We start from the raw sequence: 19922 nt of genomic DNA, 5'->3' as shown, positions 1-19922 counted from the left end.
GTCTCTGTCTGCCTCTCTCTCCCTTAACCCTCTCTCCCTCTCTCTTTCTCTCCCTCCCCTATTGGGGACTGAGCTCAGTTCCTTACATATGGTAGGGCAGATGCTCTCCCCACTAAATTATATCACGAGCTTCCAAAGTTGCAGTTTATTGATGTGTTAACACTTAAACACCATTCATGTGGAGGGTTCTTTTTTACCTTTAAGATTAGCACTACAAGGGCTGGGGATTTAGCTTAGTGGTGCCACCACCTGCCTCGCAAGCATAGGGTCCCGAGTTTGATCCATGGTACCAAAAAAAAAAATTAGCATTAGAATATTGACCAATTTTAAAGTTAAATGATGGGACATTAGCCTGTTGTTCTCTTTGCTTTGTATGCTGGAATAGAAAAGTTTTAAAAAATAATTTGTTCACAAGAGTCTTTCTATCTTCCATACTATTGTATATAAAGGAAAACTACCTCTGAGCTGGCCAGGCTGAATGGCTTTCTGGGCTGTGCTAGGAAGTGGTAATAGAACAGCATCTTTGATCTCAAATTTCCCTCCATGAGTGGGTGACTTCTTTGGCCTTGTGTGTGTATTTTTTTCCCCAGTACTGAATTACAGGCATGTGCCACCACATCTGGCTATTTAATTGTGTAGGGCCACCCACTCTAAGCTTATGTACAGCTGCTCAGCATGTGTTCCTTCTTCCCATAGTATTTGTGGAGGCTTAGGACTTGCTCTTGCAAGTTTTCATTTCCAGTCCATACAGAAAACTTGTTCTGAGAGCTGTTCTTCCAAGGTCTTGGTGGTCCCTGGTTTCTACAGCCACTTTAGATGTTGCTGTGTTTCTCTCCCTGCTCCTGTAGAGCAGAGGAGTAGAGATGTGTGGAAGCACCAGGGTACAATTTGCAGCTGTTGCCTTGTTTCTGAAAACAAGCTCAAGTTAAACTGAGCCTGTCCTGTCCTTCGTGAACTCTACTAGGCGGGCTGCTGGATTGAAACCCACTCCTCCATTTGAATGGTTCCCATGGAAGCCTAGACTCACTTCTGGACAGTGAAGTAGGATACTTGGAAGTTAGTGTTTGAAGCCAGGTGTGGTGGGGCACACATGTATCCTAGCACTCGAGAAGCTGAGGCAGGAGGATCACCACAGATTCACTGTGTAACCAGCCTGGGTTACATAGTGAGTCCAAAGACAGCCTGAACTACATAGTGAGACCCTGTCTCAAAAAAAAAAAAAAAAAAAAAAAAAAAAAGATGTCTCTGCTTTTTTGACCCCCTTAAAGGATTATCCTTTCTATTGTCTTAAAGAATACCGGAACCTTCATACCAGATGGTTAAAATTGTTAGTAATGCCCTATGTTATTGTTATCCCTGTGCAGATATGAACAGCTGCAAAAAAGTGGAGCAGCACCTGGTTCCAAATGCTTTTTCTTAGCCGGCATCCCACATTTGTTGTTGGCACTGCAGCTGGAAGAGCTGACAGTGAGCTCTGGCACTGTGCACACCAGCTCAGACCAGTTACCCTCGCCTTCTTGGATTAGTAGCCGTCTCACATCCTAGTGTCAAAGGAGCGCTATGTTTCCATGTGAACAAAATCAGCCTATTTTTAAAAGGAACCCCTGAGCCTCCCTCCTGTCTTTTAGTGCATCTTACAGTCGTGTTCATAGTTTCCAACCAGCAAAGAATGCCTCTGGCTAGGAGCCTCAGATTTCTCCCATGCTAGAGTATTTCTCCTTCCCCACCATGATTGCCACCCCCAAGCTGTTAATAATGCATTCCCAAGTGTTCCATTAGATGCACTTAAACTGCTAGGCAAAAATGGCAATTTCTGATTTGTAGTAACCCAGCAACAGTTTCTTAGCACTGGTGCCCTTGATCAGCAACTGCTTTCCCTGGGGGTAGTCCCAGGTTACTCATGAGATGGGTAAGATTTTGATTTGGCTTTCCTCTTGGTTCACCTTCCCTCCACCTAGACCTCTCCCACCTTCTGTTTTTTTGAATAGCTCACCTGGTTTTCCCCCATCTTCCTCCTGTTGGGATGGGGAAGAAGGAAGATGCATTTGTACACTTGATCTTAGCCAAAAGGCCGAGAAACAATGGAAGATGCTGTTTTAGATAAGGAAAGGCAACTAAGGAATAGAACTAGTTAAGCAGAAATATTGACCTACTTCCCTACCCCCTCCCTTGCCATTTTAGGGTAAACGTGCAAGTTACTATGGCAACTTATGTTTTCACTTATCTCAGGCCTACTGACTTCGTTTCTGTTGGTGCTGAATGCTGAAAAATTCTAATTCACTGGTGATTCAAGTGCCTAGACTAAGCTCATTGCCATTGTCTGGATTTATTTTAACAACAAAAAGACAGGTCCTGGTGTTGATAGAATTTTTGTACCATCCTTTCTGGCTGATGATGAATATAGGAAGTGTATTGTGAGGACTGTTCTTTACAAGATTCTAGCAAGTCACTTGGAAAGCTTCTTTGTCCCAGTTCTCTAATTGCTCCGGGCATTTAGTTTTGCTTTCCTGCTTTAAGGAAGTTTGACATGTTAAAAATGGAGAAGGTTGTAGCTCTAGTAAGTAAACTGTACACTCTTGGTATGAGCACTGCCTAGGAATTCTGGTTTACAAAAGTATTCCCCTGTGTTCTAGGCATTTCCCTTAAGCCTGGGATTTTTCTGTCTAGGGAATAATAACCAGAAGCCTTTTTGGAGACCAGATGGAGGAGAGGGATAAAATTAATTAGGTAACCTTGTGGGTGTCAGAGCTGGGGTCTCCTGACAAGTGTTCTGCCACTGCTCCCTGGGTTAGAGCCAGTTCCAGGTAGCTGAGGGATTCTGAGTGGGTGCCCTAGGGTTGCCACTTGGGGCCAGACATCAGGTTGGAACTTTGGACCTCACTTTCATTTTAGACACTGCTGATCTGCTTTTATCAGTTGTCAGGTTGATAGGCATTTTATTTTGGTTACTCCTTCTAGTTGGTTGGGCTTTTTTTTGTTGTTATTCCTAAAGGAATTTTCCTTAGGAGCTCAGAATTTTGTTAAATTGCTTTCAGGGCCCACATGGTTGCTCTTTTTGATTCTAGGGATTGAACTCAAGGCCTTCGCGCAGAGTTACATCTTGAACCATTTTTATTTTTAAATTTGAGATAGCAGCTTATAAAGTTGCCCGTGCTGGACTCAAACTTGCCATCCTCCTGCCTCAGCCCCTCAGCCCAGAGTTCTGGGATTACAGATGTACCCCACCACACCTGGCCCACATAGTTTATTTTGAATGTCATCCAAGATGGAGTATCTTTGTGCTTTGAAAAGTGACTTTGTTTGTTTGAGACAGGATCTCGCTATGTAGTCCAGGCTGGCCTTGAACTCACTATATGGCCCAGGCTGGCCTTGAATTTGCAGTGATATTCCTGCCTCAGCCTCCCAAGTTCTGGGATTACAGGCATGTGCTTCTACACCTGGCTCTGATTGTTTTTTTTAAATAGCTGGACACTACTAAAACTATTACATGGCTTCTTAAAGTATTGTAGTAAATAGTTCTTTAAGGTGACTACTTTAAGGAGATAGCATTCTACTGACTGTAGACATACTGATTTATTTTAAAGTTACCCTTACTGATTTATAGTTTATGCTGTAGACATTTTGATTCATCCATTAATTTGGAAGTTCTTTAACAGTAGGAACTATACATTCTTTCATTATCCTGCAGTTCTTTTGAGCAGTTATGTGGTAGTTGGCACAAAAATATTTGCCAAGCAGACATCTGAACTATAATTTCTTCTCCCTTTTGCTACCTCTTTTCCATCAAGGCACTTTTATTTAAAGGAAGAAAGGAAAAATCACTATAAACCTACCATCCAGTTATAAACACTGTTACCAGTTTTGAGAATATACTTTAAGGATTTCTTTCTCTTCTAAAATTAAATTTAAAAAAAATTTTTTTGCAGTATTGGAGATTGAACATGGGGCCTTGCACATGCTAGGCCACTGAGCAACATCCTCTACCACTACCACTGAGTTACATCCCTGGCCCTTTATTTTTATCTCAGTAATACATACAGAAAGTTCCATGTCACATAGTTCAGATTTTATGAGAGAAGCAACTTCACACTGTTCCAGTCCCCAGAGAGAAACTGCCAGTGGCTTTTCTGTTTTCAGGGTGGCTCCCTCCATGGCTTCATCTATGCTGTCCAGTGTGAGAGCCAACAGCCACACGTTATGCCTTAAGTTAAAAGTGAGTAAGACTGAGAGATGGAGGCAGGAGGGTGAAATTTCAGGGCAGCCTGGGGAACTTGGTGAGACTCTGTCTCAAAATGAAAGGATGGGTGTAACTCAGTGGGAAAGCACCTGCCCAGCATGTGTGAGATCCTTGGTCTCATCCACAGCATGGTTTAAAAAAAACAAAAATAAAAAACCAAAATTTGATTTCTCACCCTCATTTTCTGTATTTCACATGTGTAAAAGCCACGTGTGACTAGAAGTTACTGTATTGGACAATGCAGATATGGAACATTTCCATAGTCACAGAATGTGCCATTAGGTAGCGCTATATAAAAACATTTTTATATTTATGTCTTTGTTTATTAACTTTAGATAGTTTCAGTTGCCACAATTGTGTTTCTATTCAGATGTATTTTTAGAATCCTTTTTTTAAATAGTCAGAATGTAAGCCAGGTACAGTGCAGCACACACCTATAATCCCAGCACTCAGGGAGGCAGAGACGAGAGGATTCCATTCTGCCTGGGCAATTAGGAATATCTTGTCTCAAAATAAAAAATAAAAAGGGCTAGAAATGGACTCAGTAGTAGAGTGCCCCGGTTCAAGCCTCAGTACTGCCAAAAAGGAAAAAAAAATCAAAATATAGCAGAAAACTATATCTGCTATAAATGTAAGTCTTAAGGATTTATTTATGAGGAACCCAAGTTCCCTTGACTTTGTTGTTTTTTGGTGTCAGAGTTGGAACTCAGGTCCTTGTGCTTGTGAGGCAGGTGGTGGCACCACTGAGCTAAATCCCTACCCCCTGCGCCCCCCCCCCCTTGACTTTTGATTCTTAGGGAACATAAAGTTTTCTTATCACTTCTCAGCCTTTTGGCTAAGATCAAGTGTAATATCTGTTCTTATCAGTTTAATAAGGTTTTCTTACTATTGGCTCTTTTTTAAAAGTGTTTAAACACTATTTTGTCCAGGTGTGGTGCTACATGCCTGTAATCTCAGCACTTGGGAGGCTGAGGCAGGAGGATTGCAGTGAGTTAAGGTAAGCCTGGCCTACATAGTGAGTTCAAGGCCAGCCTGCACTGCATAGCGAGACCCTGTCTCAAAACAAAATCAAAACTCTATTTTGAAATAGTTTAAGACTTAACAGAAGAGATGCAGACTCTTTCCCATATGCTGTTCACCTAACTTTCCTGATTTTAACACCATTCATAATCAGTATACAATAATCAAAGCTAATACATTAAACTGGGCATAAAACTATTATCGAACTACTGATTTTATTTGATTTCACCAGTTTTTCTATTTTTTATTGGCTTATTTTTACTTTTAATTGGGCATAGTTTTAAAAAATAAATATCGCAAGCACAAGGTCTTGAGTTTGATCCCTGTTCCCCCCCAGTAAATAGGGTATAACTGACAAATAAAATTATATATATAAGGTGTCCAACATGTTTTGAGATACATATATAATGTGAAATGATTACTACAATCAAGCAAATTAATGTATCCATCACCTCACATACCTTTTTTTTTTCTTTTGAGACAGGGTTCAGACTGGCTTGAATTCACTATGTAGCCCAAGATGGCCTTGAATTCACGCTGATCCTCCTGCTTCAGCCTCCCAAGTATTGAGATTACAGGCATGTGGTACCATGCTCACCCCTCACATACTTACAGAATTCTTAATATCCTCTACTTAGAAACATCTTAAAATTCCACTAGTAAAAAATAATCTTAAAAAGAAAAATGTGCTCAGCATCTTACTCCTATGTACAGATTAAAACAGTTAAATGAATACCATTTTAGATATTTTCTTGATATCCGTATACATGGATACATTTTGAAAATAAAAAATTGTCTTGGGGGGCCGGGGATTTAGCTCAGAGGTTCCGCCACCTGCCTCGCAAGTGGAAGGTCCCGAGTTTGATTCCTGGTACCTCCCCCCCAAAAATTGTCTTGGAATGGGCCTGGGATTTAGCTCAGTGGCAACATGCCTACCTTGCAAGTGCAAGGTCCTGAGTTCAATCCCCAGTACCACAAAAAAAAAAAAAAATTGTCTTGTGACCTGCTATTTCACTTAATAGAGTGTAGCGGACACTTTTTCACCACAATAAATTCACATCAACATCATGATCTCTTAAAGATCCCCCCCATTTTCCACTCACCCTTATTTATATCCCTTTCTCTTGTCTAATAATAGCCTCCCTTCTACTTTCATATAGTCTTTTCTGAATTCCACATATTATGAAATGTGGTATTTGTCTTTCAGCCTGGCTTACCTTTGCTTTTTAAACTGTTCACTGTTTTTACGTATAGCCTGCAGATGATTTCAGGACATTCTAAACAGTGACTAGCCAGATTAAGATAACAACAAAAAGCCTAGTGGGTGTTGATAAGAAAGCTGTACCCTCTCCCCAGGCGCATTCTGCTGGTTGCCGGAGGACCTGGGGTAGCAGCCATTTAGAGGTGGCAAAGCTGTGGAGGCCCTGTGCAGTGGCCAGGAGCTCTGCTTTCCCCTAAAGGCCCTTCTAGAAACTTCTCTCCAGAACAAGAAAGCCATGGCTTCATGGTCAGTAGCTATCTAGCAAAAAGCTGTCTCCTCTTCTGAACCCATGAGGGAAAATGCACTAATTTGGTGCTGCCTGTGGCTTCATTGCAAGTCTTAGAGCTATGGCAGTACAGCAGACGTGTCACTGGTTTGTGTCAACTTACACCTCATTTGAAAGTCTCTTGACTGTGTGCACTGAGATCTAGTTTATTTTAAAGTAGTGCTAGGGATTGAAACTAGAGCCTTGTGCTTGCTACACAAGTACTCCACCACTGAGCTGCCTCCTCAGCGCCATTGAGATGTAGAAATTTAAGATTTGCAAAAACTGTAGACAGCTTTGCTAAGTGAAACATTTTAACATTTAGTAACTGTTTTTTGCCCTATCTATGGCTTTCCTGTGCTCTAAGCATTGTGACAAATTAACAGTGGAATTTAGCTGCTTCCTGTTGGTTATCATTCTTTGACTCCTTGCGATTCAAGAGACAAAACCTATATTCCCTGAGTAATCTACAGCTCCTCACCAGACTTCTTTTGCATTGTAATTTTGGGTGCAAGGCCCTGAGTTTGATCTCTACAAAAACCAAAACAAAATACAACCCATAAAATATGTGTGCTTCAGGGCCGGGGATTTAGCTCAGTGGTTTTGCCACCTGCTGCGCAAGCACAAGGACCCAAGTTCGATCGCCAGTACCAAAAAAAAGAAAAAAAAAGAAGTATGTGTGGTTTGAAATTACAAGCATATTAGCAAGATAAGGTCATTTTAACTGGGGAAAACCAGCTTCTTCTTACCGAGGGTTTGTGGTATAGTATAAGATGACCTAATAGGGCCAGGGAGTTAGCTCAGTGGTTCCGCCATCTGCCTCAAAAGTGCAAGGTCCTGAGTTTGATCCCTGGTGCCAAAAAAAAAAAATAAAGACCTAATATCAGGGACCTGTATGGTTGACTGTAATTACTAATGCTGTAAGACCTGATCTTGCATTTTACCCTGCCTACTTGGGATTTCAAATATAAACAAAAGGGCAACTGGAATGATTGCTATAGGCCATACTTAAATTAACATTTAATCATTTAAAAAGCTTACTAGTGGGCCGGAGATGTAACTCAGTGGCTTGATTCCTGCCTGCCAGGCACAAGGCCCTGAGTTCGATTCCCAGTACCAAAAAAAAATTTAAAGCCTTACTAGAGAATTTAGAATATAAATTATGTCTCTTCAGTAACTAGTTTCTGTAGTAGGGTAAAACTAAGTTCAGAACAATCCTGAGAGTATGTATCATGATGTCTATATTAACACAGCTCATTAGAAATCTTCAGAAATGTACCATTTGTTGGAGGTGGGGAGTAGCTTGATGGTAAGGCATGTACTTAGCATGTGAAAGTTTCTGAGTTCCATCACCAGCACCCCTCAAGAAAAGCCATATTTGGGGCCAGGGATTTAGCTCAGTGGTTCCAGCGCCTGCCTCACAAGCGCAAGGATCCGAGTTTGATCCCCGGTACCAAAAAGAAAAAAAAAGAAAGAAAAGCCATATTTGTTGATTGCTCAATGTAATATGCCAAACTTTGAGGCAAGGATGCACAGTGAAGGAGCCACATTTAAGATAGGGAAGTTTGCATTTTAATTCCAAGGTAGCATGATAATGAGTTGTCTATTTCATCATGAGTCCTTCATCACTTTGAAAGCAGATCTTTGATAGAAGTCTCTTTAGGTTTGGTGAAAATACACTCTTTTTTTAATTTCTAGAAATGATGAAAATTCCATTCTGGCTTTTGGGGAGAGTATTACAGTCCAGCTGTAGCACAACAAGTGAGAAAGGGTAATAGCTTCACTTGGTTGGTTGGAATTTGCCAGCACAAATGATTACTCTGTGTAAGAAGAGGTAAAAGAAAAAATAATCAAGTGCTGTCCTTGTACTCTTACCTGAAGGTGACCTTTGGTGTGCTTAATGGGCTGGTAGGCATGGCCCTGTCCCAGATAGCGCTCCATAGTAAGAGCCATGGATGTTGGAAATGGAATGGAGAATCTGATTTTCTGACCTCATCATCCTCCCCATACCACCATCTTTCTTTCCAGCTTAGTATAAATCTTATTTCAAGCTCCATAATGCAAAGTGTTAGGCTCTCAGCAGACTATAGGAATTACGTCTTTTATGCTGAGTGATTAATTATAATACTGCTGTCATAATGTCAATATGAATTTGTCTCATCTTTTCTGAAACATAATTGAATACGCTTAGGCTCAGACCAGTCTTAAGAGTTCACTATTCATTTCTCAAGCAGTGTGTAAGCAGTTTCTAACATACATACCCACCCATTGGTTTTGGTCTTTTTCTTCTAAGCTTGTGTTCTAGTATTCTTTAATTTTCTGTTGTTGTTGTTGTTGTTTAATTTCTCGTACAGAGAAAATGTACTGCTGGAGGTGTACCTCAGTGGTAGAATGGTTGCCTAGCATGCACGAGGCCCTGCGTTCCATTCCCAATACTGGAAGGAAGGAAGGGAAGGTGGGAGGGAAGGAGAGAAGAAGAAAATATAAAACTTTTTTAGAAAAATTGTTTATGCTATTACTTTAAAAGCTTCTTAGATTAGGATAATCTGGCCATTTTATTCTGTGTGTGGCTGCTGGTCAGCTCTCACAAGGCCTCAGCAAGTAATTGGAGCTTGCTGAGCATGTGCCTGTACTCAGTTGGTGTTGTCAGGCACAAATGAAGTTAGCAGCTGCAATTATTAGGGATTCCTCTAATCCCAAACCTTCAAACCTGACCAATGTTTTCTGTTTTTGAGTCTGTTTTCTGTTTATTCTTACCTGCTTAGTTTGTTCCTGATCTTAGAATTGTCTTAATTTTCAAAAGCTTTACTTTTCCCAACAAGTACAACTGTCTTTAAAACAGTATCCATAATATAAGTGAACTTAGCCAACAGTCATTTTTTTTAAAAAAAGATAAAATTTAGAAAATGTTTACTTTAAAGAAATAAATTATAATCCAGTGGTGCCATTTTGTTTTTCAAATGGAACTTGAGTCCCTCTAGTGGGTAGGGTATAATTCACCTTCCAAGCTTGAGATGGAATGGCTAATAACAGTCTGGATTTTCATAGCACCTGCTTTCAAATCCAGTGTTCTCATTAGTATTGGTGTTCTCTGGGGACTCACTCAGCCAAGGTTCAACAGTTCTCCTCTTCCACCCGTGTGATGTCAGTGCCACTGGTCATTCCTAGCATGTGATTTCACAAGCTGTGGCTCACTGGCTGCTTTTTCAGCAAGTATAAACCCAAACTAAAAGTTGGTGATTTTATACCATTCAGAGCATTGTACCCCCATGGTCTTTGAGTTACCATGAACTAGATAATTATACAGGCCTGCTTTAGGCACAGCAGTCAAGTAAGGACATTCAGCAGTCAGAGGAGTCTGGTACTGATAGCTGCGATAGAGGCAGGGTGGTACATTTGGAAAGAACTTGGGTTTCAGGTTCTAATCCCAACCCTGCTGTTATTAGCTGCGTGACCTTGAGGTGTGTAGCTAGGTTTTAAGTTCTGGAAATAACACATGCAAATGTCTTTGTGTTTTTAGTATTTTGTGGTTGGTAGCAGAAGTTGTGAAAATGTCCCTGGTTGAGTCTATTATAATGCATGGGATTTTATTATTTAGATAACTTCTTTTTTTTCTCCATGACTTCTTTTTTCTTTCAGTCACCACCAAGTAAGCGAAGAAAATTAGAGAAGCCAAGGAAACCCATTACGTTTGTAGTGCTGGAGTCTGTGATGAAAGAATTATCCCTCAAAGCATCATCTTTGGGCTCTGAGACAGTGGAAGGCATAGTGGTTGTGACGACATGGATAGAAAAAATTCTCACTGATTTGAAGGTACCTGGTGAAGCACATTGATGAAGTATTCATCTTTTCTTTTTCTCTTTTTTTCTCTTATCCCCCCCCCCCTTTTAAAGGGCATTTGGTAAAAAAGGAAAAATGATTTCCTATAAAACTCTTTTTCTTCTGCATAGGTCCAGCATAAACGAGTTCCCTGTGGAAAAGAGGAAGTTAGCCTTTTCCTGACAGCCATAGAAAACTCCTGGATTCATTTAAGGAGAAAGAAAAGAGAACGAGTGAGACAGCTGAGGGAAGTGCCTCGAGCTCCTGAGGACGTCATCCAGGCCTTGGAGGAGAAAAAGGCCACCCCTAAAGAGTCGGGCAGTAGCCAGGATGTGGCCCTGGCCCCCCAGGAGAGTGCCCTGTGTGTGGCTGCCATGCAGGAAGATGAGTTTGCCACTGTTGGTGGCCACTGCCCAAGCCAGGAGTCATTGTCCCAGGAGGAAACCCCAGGACCCCTGGAGAATGAAAGGAGTGAGGAAAGGGGAGGGACAGAGGCCATAGAAAGTTGTAAGGGCTCTAGCAATGGAGCCCAGGATCAAGAGGCTTTTGAGCAGTTCAGCAGCCCTGTGGCTGACAAAGGGAAGCACCTCCAAGGAGAGGGTGCACAGTACCTATTCAAGTGTTTGATAAATGTCAAGAAGGAAGTGGATGATGCCTTAGTTGAAATGCATTGGGTTGAGGGCCAGAACAGGGATTTAATGAACCAGCTTTGTACCTATATACGTAACCAAATTTTCAGGCTTGTTGCTAGTTAACGTCAAAATTCTTGTATAGTTCAGTGTGTGTATGGGGCTGGGTGTAGGTAGCTGAGTGCTAAAGTGTGTGCTTAGTGTGCAGGAAGCCGTGGGTTCAATTCCCACCACCCTCCAAAAAACACATTAACAGCTTGCTTTGGAGTAACCTTTGGGTGGCAAGAAAAATTTCTTCACTGGCCCAGAAGTGACATTGTGTGGAATTATCTTAAAAAGTAGAAATCAATCCATTTAAACCATCCCCCCACTGCTGCCCTTTTGTTTTGTTTTGTTTTTTTGTTACAGGGAGTTATTGTATGGTAGTTCAGGAAGAATTGCTCATCAGCAACAACAGAAAGCTGTCAGTGAATTCAGGAAAAATTTAAAGCTGAACCATGCTGGTCATCATAGCTTTAGACTAATTCTGTGAGGCCAGAGGGATATAACATATCTGGTCTGGGTCAGTGCTGTCCAGAGCATTCTGGTCTCTGTCCCCAAGGGTTGGCTTGTGAGAGGTGGTAGCACTCTTGTCCTCCAGCACAGGCAGTACAGCAGGGCAGGCAGAGGTCCACTTTGAGTCATCCTTAAGGCAGAACCTGCTCAGCCTGGGCACATATGATTGATTAACTGTGCTCAAGTCCCCAGAAAGGAGCTGGCCCCATGGTAGGCAGTGAGAGGTCGGGGAGAAAAACCTTAGGAAGCCCCATCTGAGGACCTCTGGGGTACCGAATATTCCTGGTTTGTGGCTGTTTTGATATTGCTTATTTCAGAAGCAGAATTAGGTGAGCAAAACTCCAAGATATGACTGAGATACAACAGAACACACCCATACCCTCATCTCTAATTCATCAAAAGTACTAGTATTTTATAGCAGTTTTACTTCTGTGTTTTTGTTTCAACATGTGAAGTAGAGCTTGTTTTCTTTTTAATATAAGAATTTTCAGAGATGAAATCTGTCAATCCTGTTTGAATCCTGGGGTTGGGGAAAACATTTTCTTGGCAGTGAGTGGTTAGGTGGTTAATGATAGAAATCAGAAAGGGAACAGGGCACTTTGTGGAGTAGATAACTTAAATTCTTGCCTAGAGCCGGGCTTCATGGCACACACTTGTAATACCAGCACTTGATAGTCTGAGGCAAGAAGATCACTATGAGTTGGAGGCCAGCCTGTACTACAAAGTGAATTCGAGGCAAGCCTGGACTAAATAGTGAGACCCTGTGTCAAAAAACAAACAAATAACAACAACAAAAAAGAAAGCCTTGCCTTTTGGCAGGTAATTTGTGCCTGGTCAAATGCTGCTTTTTGTGGCTTCCCTTTTACTCTCTTGTATGCTTACCTTCTAACACTGGAGAATCCTGAGGCCAGTGTAACCATTTCTTCAAAACAGGTCTCTAATTGAAGTGCCAGGATGCAGCAGATATCTCTGGAAACAGCTCTCAGTCTTTGTTCTACTGGTGTCTCAGTAACTGTCTGCTGTCCTTGACTTTCACAGTTTGATTTTGTACCAGCAGCCTAGAGTTCTCTTTAGACTAAATCTTTGAGTCTAGTGCCAAAGCTCTTTACCATGTGTCGAGAAGCGTGGGGTTGAGTAGTTAAGCTGCCCTTTTTCGAGGTGGCTGTTGGTTAGGGCAGAAAACTGATGATTGTGGCATATCTTGGTGGCAGCTGTATGAGACCTTTCATACAGATACAAAGAATGAAAATAGTTTGCCTTCCTGTGGTAGTGGAGCTGGAGCTGGGGAAGAGCCTTTGAACCAGTGTTTGTTTTCTTTTTTTGGTACTGGGGATCGAACTCAGGTCCTTGTGCTTGCGACGCAGGTGGCACAACCACTGAGCTAAATCCCTGGCCCAGAACCAGTGTTCTTAACCTGGTCACGAACCTCCAGAGAATCCATAAGCCTCCTGGAATTCTTTCTAAAAGTTTGGTGAACATGTGTGTTTTGTTTTTGCTTTTCCCCTAAGAAGCGTCTGTGACATAGACATAAGGTTCAGTAATCCACTAAGGATAAAGAACCACCATTCTGATCCAGCCATTTATTTTAACAGGATGAGAAAACCAGTGCCCAGGCTCACATAGAACCAGGATCTCTTCCAGGGCCTTGTGTTACCCCTGTCCAGTATTTCTTTTGCTGTACTGGCCCATGACCTCCCGTTGTATTTACTGTTGATGTGTATCACAGCTGAGTAGTGTGCTGGGCCCAGTCCTAGTCTTCTTGATGGAATTTTAGGATCATTGCAAAATGAAAGCCAAAAAATGACAACAAAATCACCTCTAGCTAGTCTCAGCCTTCTCTAACACTCAGTCGCTATCAGTATTTGTGTTTTCTTCCAGTCTGTCTATAACGGGATGTGAGGCTGTGGGCTTGTCTTTGATTGTACTTGTGCTGTACAGTCAGTATATTGCACTGTATACTGTGCATTTTTTCATTTAACGTCTCTTACGTATTCTCTGTTATGACAGTATTTATACTCTGCCTGTTCAAAATGTCTTTCAGGCACAGTATTTGGCTTTGTTCAAGTCTAGTTCGTAGAGAATACTCTGTATCTGGAGACAGAAAGGGTGTGCCTGAGTCTGTTGTTTCAGTCCTAGGTTTATGTTTTGGTGTCATGGAGTTTTTGTAGGTGTTGAGATAATAATCCTAGAATTTTTTTTAAATTATGTAACAAGGATGGTATCTGGACTTTGAAAGACTAGAGCTTTGAGTGCCTTCTTTGCCTTTCCTTCTCTGAGAAGAATTATTTCTAAAATTATGTCACGAGAGAACATGGAAAACATTATAAAAGGACGTCTAACATTGTTTTGGTTATGCATATTCCTTATAATCATACGGCGTGTAATAGCATACACTTCTGGTACAGGGAAATGAACTTTTTCTCCAAAGAAATAGGTTACTGACCCACGTGTCACAGTATTGCGTGACACTCCCTAAGGGTCTGGAGGTCAAATTCATGTTGGTGGATTGTTATGAAATCAATTCTTTGTGGTATTATCTTAAATTCTATTCTGGTCTTTGGAATTGGCTTCTGATCTCTTGATAGCTAAAATGGGGACAGAAGCTGAGCTTGTTTTCTGAAGTGAACTAAAGCTCCTTTGTTCTTTGGACTGTGCTCTGGTTCCATCAGTTTGATTTCTTCACCCGAATCCTTGCCCAGCTGTTCCCACCCTAGAGCTTTGCCTCACATCCTGCCAGCGTTGGCAGTTCTGTGGTGGAGACTCAGTTAATTTTGGTCAGTATCTTTTTTTGCGGTACCAGGGATTGAACTCAGGACCTCGTGCTTGTGAGGCAGGCGCAGTGCCACTGAGCTAAATCCCCAGCCCTGAGATTCAGTAATTTTAAAGGTTTGTGTTGATTAGTATATTTTTAAAAAACATAAAAACCCTTTTTACTTAACAGAAATCAAAGCTTACTCCATGAGCACACCACCACCTTCTAAGCTCTTGCAGGAATAATAATACCACAAGGTGTTGAAAAGATACAAAGCCTGTGGAAAGTCTGAGGCCTTTTAAAAGAAGGGTGTTAGTGGATTCTCCAGTATTTCCCTCTATAGCCACATGGGGGCACTTTCAGCCCTAGTATCAGCGCCTTAACTTCAGAGTGGGAATTGATAAAATTGTGGCCATAGTATTTTCTTGAAAGATCCAGTTGTTACACAGATAAATATTTTCATATAAATAAGTACATTTTTCTATAAAAAGTCTGAAAAATAAATGTAGAAAGAAAAACACTATCTATGAACTTTTTATCAAAAATACTCCCTTTCAGCCGGGGATTTAGCTCAGTGATTCCACTGCCTGCCTCACAAGCAAAAGGTCCCGAGTTCGATCTCTGGTACCAAAAATAAAAAAAATCCCTTTCTAACTTTTAATATTGTTTTATAGTCTCAGTTGAATATTTTTTCTTGTCTATTTGTCTTCATACTCTAGAATACATTTAGTTTGGTCCTAGTTGTTTTGGGATCAGCTTTTTAAAATTATCTAGTTAATGGGGATACTGGAGGGTTACTGTTTAGTGATTTTAAAACAGTAACTTCTCAAAAGCTTCATGTTCCAGGATAGGTAACAGAGAGCTCCAAGAAAGAAAAGATTTTCAGTGTTCTTTTTGTTGACTCTTGTTTTGAATTTAGCTGATTGGCTAATGAATGTGCATGTAATGTGTTGTTTTTTTAAAAAATCAAGCCGAGTGTGGTGGTTCACTCCTGTAATCTCAGCACTCAGGAGGCTGAGGCAGGAGGATTGCTATGAGGTCAAGGCCAGCTTGAAATGCGCAATGAGACCCTGTCAAAAAGAAAAAAAATCGAACTGGGCATGATGACACATGCCTATAATCCCAGTACTCAGGAGGCTGAGGTAGGAGGATTGCTGCAAATTGAAGGCAGTCTGGACAACAAAGTGAGACTGTGTCAAGCGCTACCACCCCCCCACCCCCCCACCCCCCGATCAAAGTTGGTGGGGATCCTGTGTTACATGGGTTAGCTGGGTCTCATTTCTTACAAGGGGTGTTTCTATGTAGAACATGAGCAGTACTAACCCTGGGATTTATATGGGCTCAAAAAGTTCCATCTGTCTATTTTAGTGGCACTGGATCAAGTGTTGTCAGTGATCTCACCCAACAGAATTGCCTGTTAGGAGGAAGGAGGTCCAGGAAGGAAGGCCTCAAAGGTAGAGGTAACCAGAGGGAAAGGGCTGAGGCCAAGTTGCTTTTTTAGGGAAGTAGGTGCCCTGGAGATTGAGTTTGCTGAATGGACTGTAACCTTAGTAAAATCCTGTTCTGTTCATTAATAGGATGAATTGGCTTTTGCCTCCCTGAGCGAGGAATTGATGGTTTTGAACCTTACTGATTATCCCAGATCCATGCCCTGTGTGAACATCAGCGCTATATTAGAGAGCCCTGCCTGGGGCTTAAGCTGCTCACAGCAGAGAATCACACACACCCAAGAGTCCTTGCTGTCCTTGCTGAAGACGTTTGGATCCTCTGCTCTGACTCCCCAAATGACTAAAACAGCAGTTTATTTGTTTAATTGCTGGTTGGAGCTGCTAATGGCTCCTTTTGGAGGCTGTGCTTTTATTGTGGAAAACTGTGTTGTGACTGAGTGGAGACTTTGCCCCTCCAAATGCCCTTCAAGGTGTAGCCACCCTCACTCCCAGCAGAAACATCCTTGTTCCCAAGGAAGTGGAGGATCATGGCTGTGCCTCAGGAACCAGGGATCGGAGCCAGAGAAGGTGTGGAGTTGGCCAGGATTGGCTTGGATGTGATGCTCTGAAGAAGCCAAAGGATGTAGAAATCCAGGGTACTTTTCCAGCCACCCTAGGGGAGCCAAATTGAGAGAGAGCTTGCAGTTCATCGCCCTAGGTCATGTTGCATTTCCACTCCTTATAGAAGGTACAGCAGTCTGACTAAACTATGAAGCTGAGGTTTTTCTCTCAGAGTGAGAGCAAGTCTTCAGTGAGAGAAGGACTCCGCACCTTGGGAAGTACGTAAGCAGAATGGACCTTGAAGCTTGCTTGTGTCCTTATCCTGCTTGGAGTTTTTGATTTCTAGTTAGGAAATCTACCAGTGGGTTAGGAAATCTAATTTGAATGAAAAGGCCAAGACCGCAAATAAATAATTGCAGGTGTAGAGTTTTGTCTGTTTAAAAACAAACCTGGGCTTCCTTGTTAGCAGGGACCTGATCATTGATTGGCTACCTTCAACACAGATTGACTTATTAAGGTGGTGTGTCATCCCTGTGTTGCAGCTGAGGAAAGCTCAGAGCTGGGTGTGGTGGTGCATGCCTGTAATCCCAGCACTTGGGAGGTTAAGGCAGGATTGTTGAGAGTTCAAGACCACCCTGGGCCACACAGTGAATTTGAGGCCAGACTAGACTACATAATGAGAGTCTCTCTTTATTCCTGTCTAAAAAGAAAGCTCAGAGTTTAAGTTACTCGCCTTAAGTTTCTTCACAGAGTGAAGACAGCGATGGGATTTCTCCAGTTCAAGAATCCAAGACTAGGATATTTTGCTAAGTCTTAGAATTTTGGGACAAAAGTGCTGCACTTAAAATGGGAATGTACTTTCAGTCTCATTTGACCTACCTCTGTGGAATTATCTAACATGGGGAAGATAGAAAAAAGTACATTTTACCCAACTTCACAGTTTAGCGCTTTAAGGTAAGGTCATTTTCCAGCCTGTGATCAATGAGTGACATTTAGTAAGTAAAATTACTTATAATTAGTTCTTAATTTATGCTACCAAATCTTCACAGAATCTTTTATTTGGCAAACGTGCAGATAATTAAGTAGTTAATGAAACCACAAAATAAAATGTCTAGTGAAAGCACATGTTGGACCACAATCAATGTGAAATAACTGATAATTATGTAATGACTCTTTGACAATACATAATTGTATAATAATGAAAGGGAGGCTTAGTTCTTTTTTTTTTTTTTTTTTAACGCAACTCCAAATATTTCACATACAGAACACCACAAAACTGATACGCTTTGTGAGCTTGCCGGAGAAGGTAACATTGTTAGAAAAATCAGCAAATCTTTTCCCAGGTAGTGCGTGTGAAGCAGTGGAAGTCTGGGAAAAGCAAAAGCTGCTTGCCATCTGGCAGACCCTCTTCAGGGAGTGTGGCCCAGTAGTCTGGAGGGAGAGCCAGGAAACTCCCAGCTGGGGGACTTGGCTCACTGCAACAGCCTGCCAGCCCCCAGGGAAATGGCATCTTGTACTGCCACTGTGGTATCCAAAAAGGATGCTGTCTACAGAGCTGGGCTGAGCAAGACCCCATGGGACCCAGAGATTTGCCAGTGGGAGACTCAGTGTCTCTTGTCGGAGAGGGAGAGCTGTAGTCTGACCGTACCTGGGATCCTTCTTCAGGCATGTGCCAGAATGCCTGCCCTTGGGCCAAATGGGCGTATGTTGTGGGGCTTTAGGGACCAAACTGACTGACACTTCGATGATCCCTGGACCAGCAAAAAGGACTTTTTCATGCACAAAGAGAAATAGCTCCTCATTTGTTCTAGGAGCTAGGCAAGAAGGAGAGGAGTTTGCATCCTCACAAAAAGGAAGTAGTTATTATTCAATTTCTGGTAGTTACTGCCGTGCTAAAATATGTGCTGTGTTGTTGGATCTTCTGATTTTTTGAAGAAAGCCCAAAGTCCAGATTTATGGGAAATGTACTTAACTAAATCTTGACAATGAAATCACTGTTTAAAAAGAAAAAGTAAATTATCAGTCTGTGGCTTTTTCTACCACTGGGTAGGTTGAACTGCCTCCACCATTTCTAACTCTCTTTCACTTCAGCCTCTGATGCTTTTTTTTTGGTACCAGGGCTTGAACTCGGCACCTTGAGCTTGCAAGGCAGGTGCCGGAACCACTGAGCTAAATCCCCGGCCCTCTGCTGCCTTTTTAAGGGATCTTTCCACCTCTTACAGGGAAGAAATTCCAGAGATTCTGAGTTTTGTTAGTACTTTTCTTCCACTTTTGACATACCATCCAATCCTATGACTTTAGCTACTGCTTACCCAAATATTGTGCCCAAATCCAGAACTGTCCTGAACTTCCACCATCCACTTACTCAGCTGCCTATGTCTTTACTCAGCTGTCTACCTGATTCTTCTCTATTCTCCATCATCATTCACTCAGCTGTCCAGGGCTTCTCCCTCTTTTGCCACCCAGTACAAAAGTCTTCCACTATATCCTATCAGTTTCCCCATAGAGGCCAACACAGGCTGGCCCAACCTTCCCATCCATAGCGACACTGCCCTAATGTGGTTAAGTCTAACAGATTGTGAAAATGGCTTCGATGATTTCTGAAGAGTTTCAGGGTGAACTGGCAGGAAGAGCAGATTTAGAGGTCTTGGGTGGGAATCAGGGTAAAGAAACTTGCTTTGGGGAGCTTTTAAAAAAGAGTAGGATGAGAAATAGAGCTGTGAACACAGGTAGCACTGAGATCAAGCACCATGAGATCCTAAAGAATGGGCTGCCCTTCCTGATAAAGTAGAGGCCAACCTTCTCTCTCCAATGACTGCATTTTATAAAAGTAACACATTTTCATTATAAAAAACTTTTTAAATAGGCTTGAGTGTGGTGGCTTATACCTGTGTAATTCCAGCACTTGGGGGACTGAAGCAGGAGGATCGCCTTGAGTTCCAGGTGAGCCTGGGCTACAAAGGGAGACCCTGTCTCAAATCAATCAAGCCATCCTATAATTTCAGTTCTCAAATTATTTTACATTTTGTTGTTTGTTTAATATTTTTATATGCCTATTTTTAAAAACAGCAAATGTGGGGCCAGGGATTTAACTCAGGGGTTCTTCCTCCTGCCTCGCAAGTGCAAGGTCCCAAGTTCAATCCCCAGTACCAATAAAACCCTAGCAAATGTGGGGTCTTTTCTAATCTTTTTCATTTAGCAATAATATTGTGATAACTTCTGATTATAAAACTAATACCTGGTTGAAAAAAACTTGTGAAAATAAAAATTACCAGTGATCATATTGCCCAAAAGATGACCAGAGTTAATATTTTCATATATTAACAACCCTATTTTCTTTATGTGCTGTGATATATTGTAAATATATTGTGAGCATTGCCACACTAAGCCAATTGT

At 41.7% G+C, this 19922-nt stretch overlaps 1 protein-coding gene and 1 pseudogene across 1 annotated transcript in view; both read left to right on the top strand.

Moving 5' to 3' along the window:
* The window catches only part of Mettl16 (methyltransferase 16, RNA N6-adenosine), a 64620-nt gene extending 52335 nt beyond the window's left edge, over positions 1-12285 (top strand). Inside the window, exons 9-10 of the mRNA XM_004857184.4 lie at positions 10423-10596; positions 10734-12285. Coding sequence (XP_004857241.1) covers positions 10423-10596; positions 10734-11357 — 798 coding nt within the window. The 3' untranslated portion in view covers positions 11358-12285. The remainder of the gene's footprint in view (positions 1-10422; positions 10597-10733) is intronic.
* Positions 5053-5232, top strand: LOC147823859 (U2 spliceosomal RNA; annotated as a pseudogene).
* Positions 12286-19922: the final 7637 nt, after the last annotated feature.

This window comes from Heterocephalus glaber, unplaced genomic scaffold (assembly GCF_053883595.1).
Source record: "Heterocephalus glaber isolate CG9 unplaced genomic scaffold, H.glaber_assembly_v1.0 deba00001564, whole genome shotgun sequence".
NCBI lineage: Eukaryota > Metazoa > Chordata > Mammalia > Rodentia > Bathyergidae > Heterocephalus > Heterocephalus glaber.
Note: the sequence above shows the minus strand (reverse complement) of the source record. Positions and strands in the feature narration are given on the sequence as shown.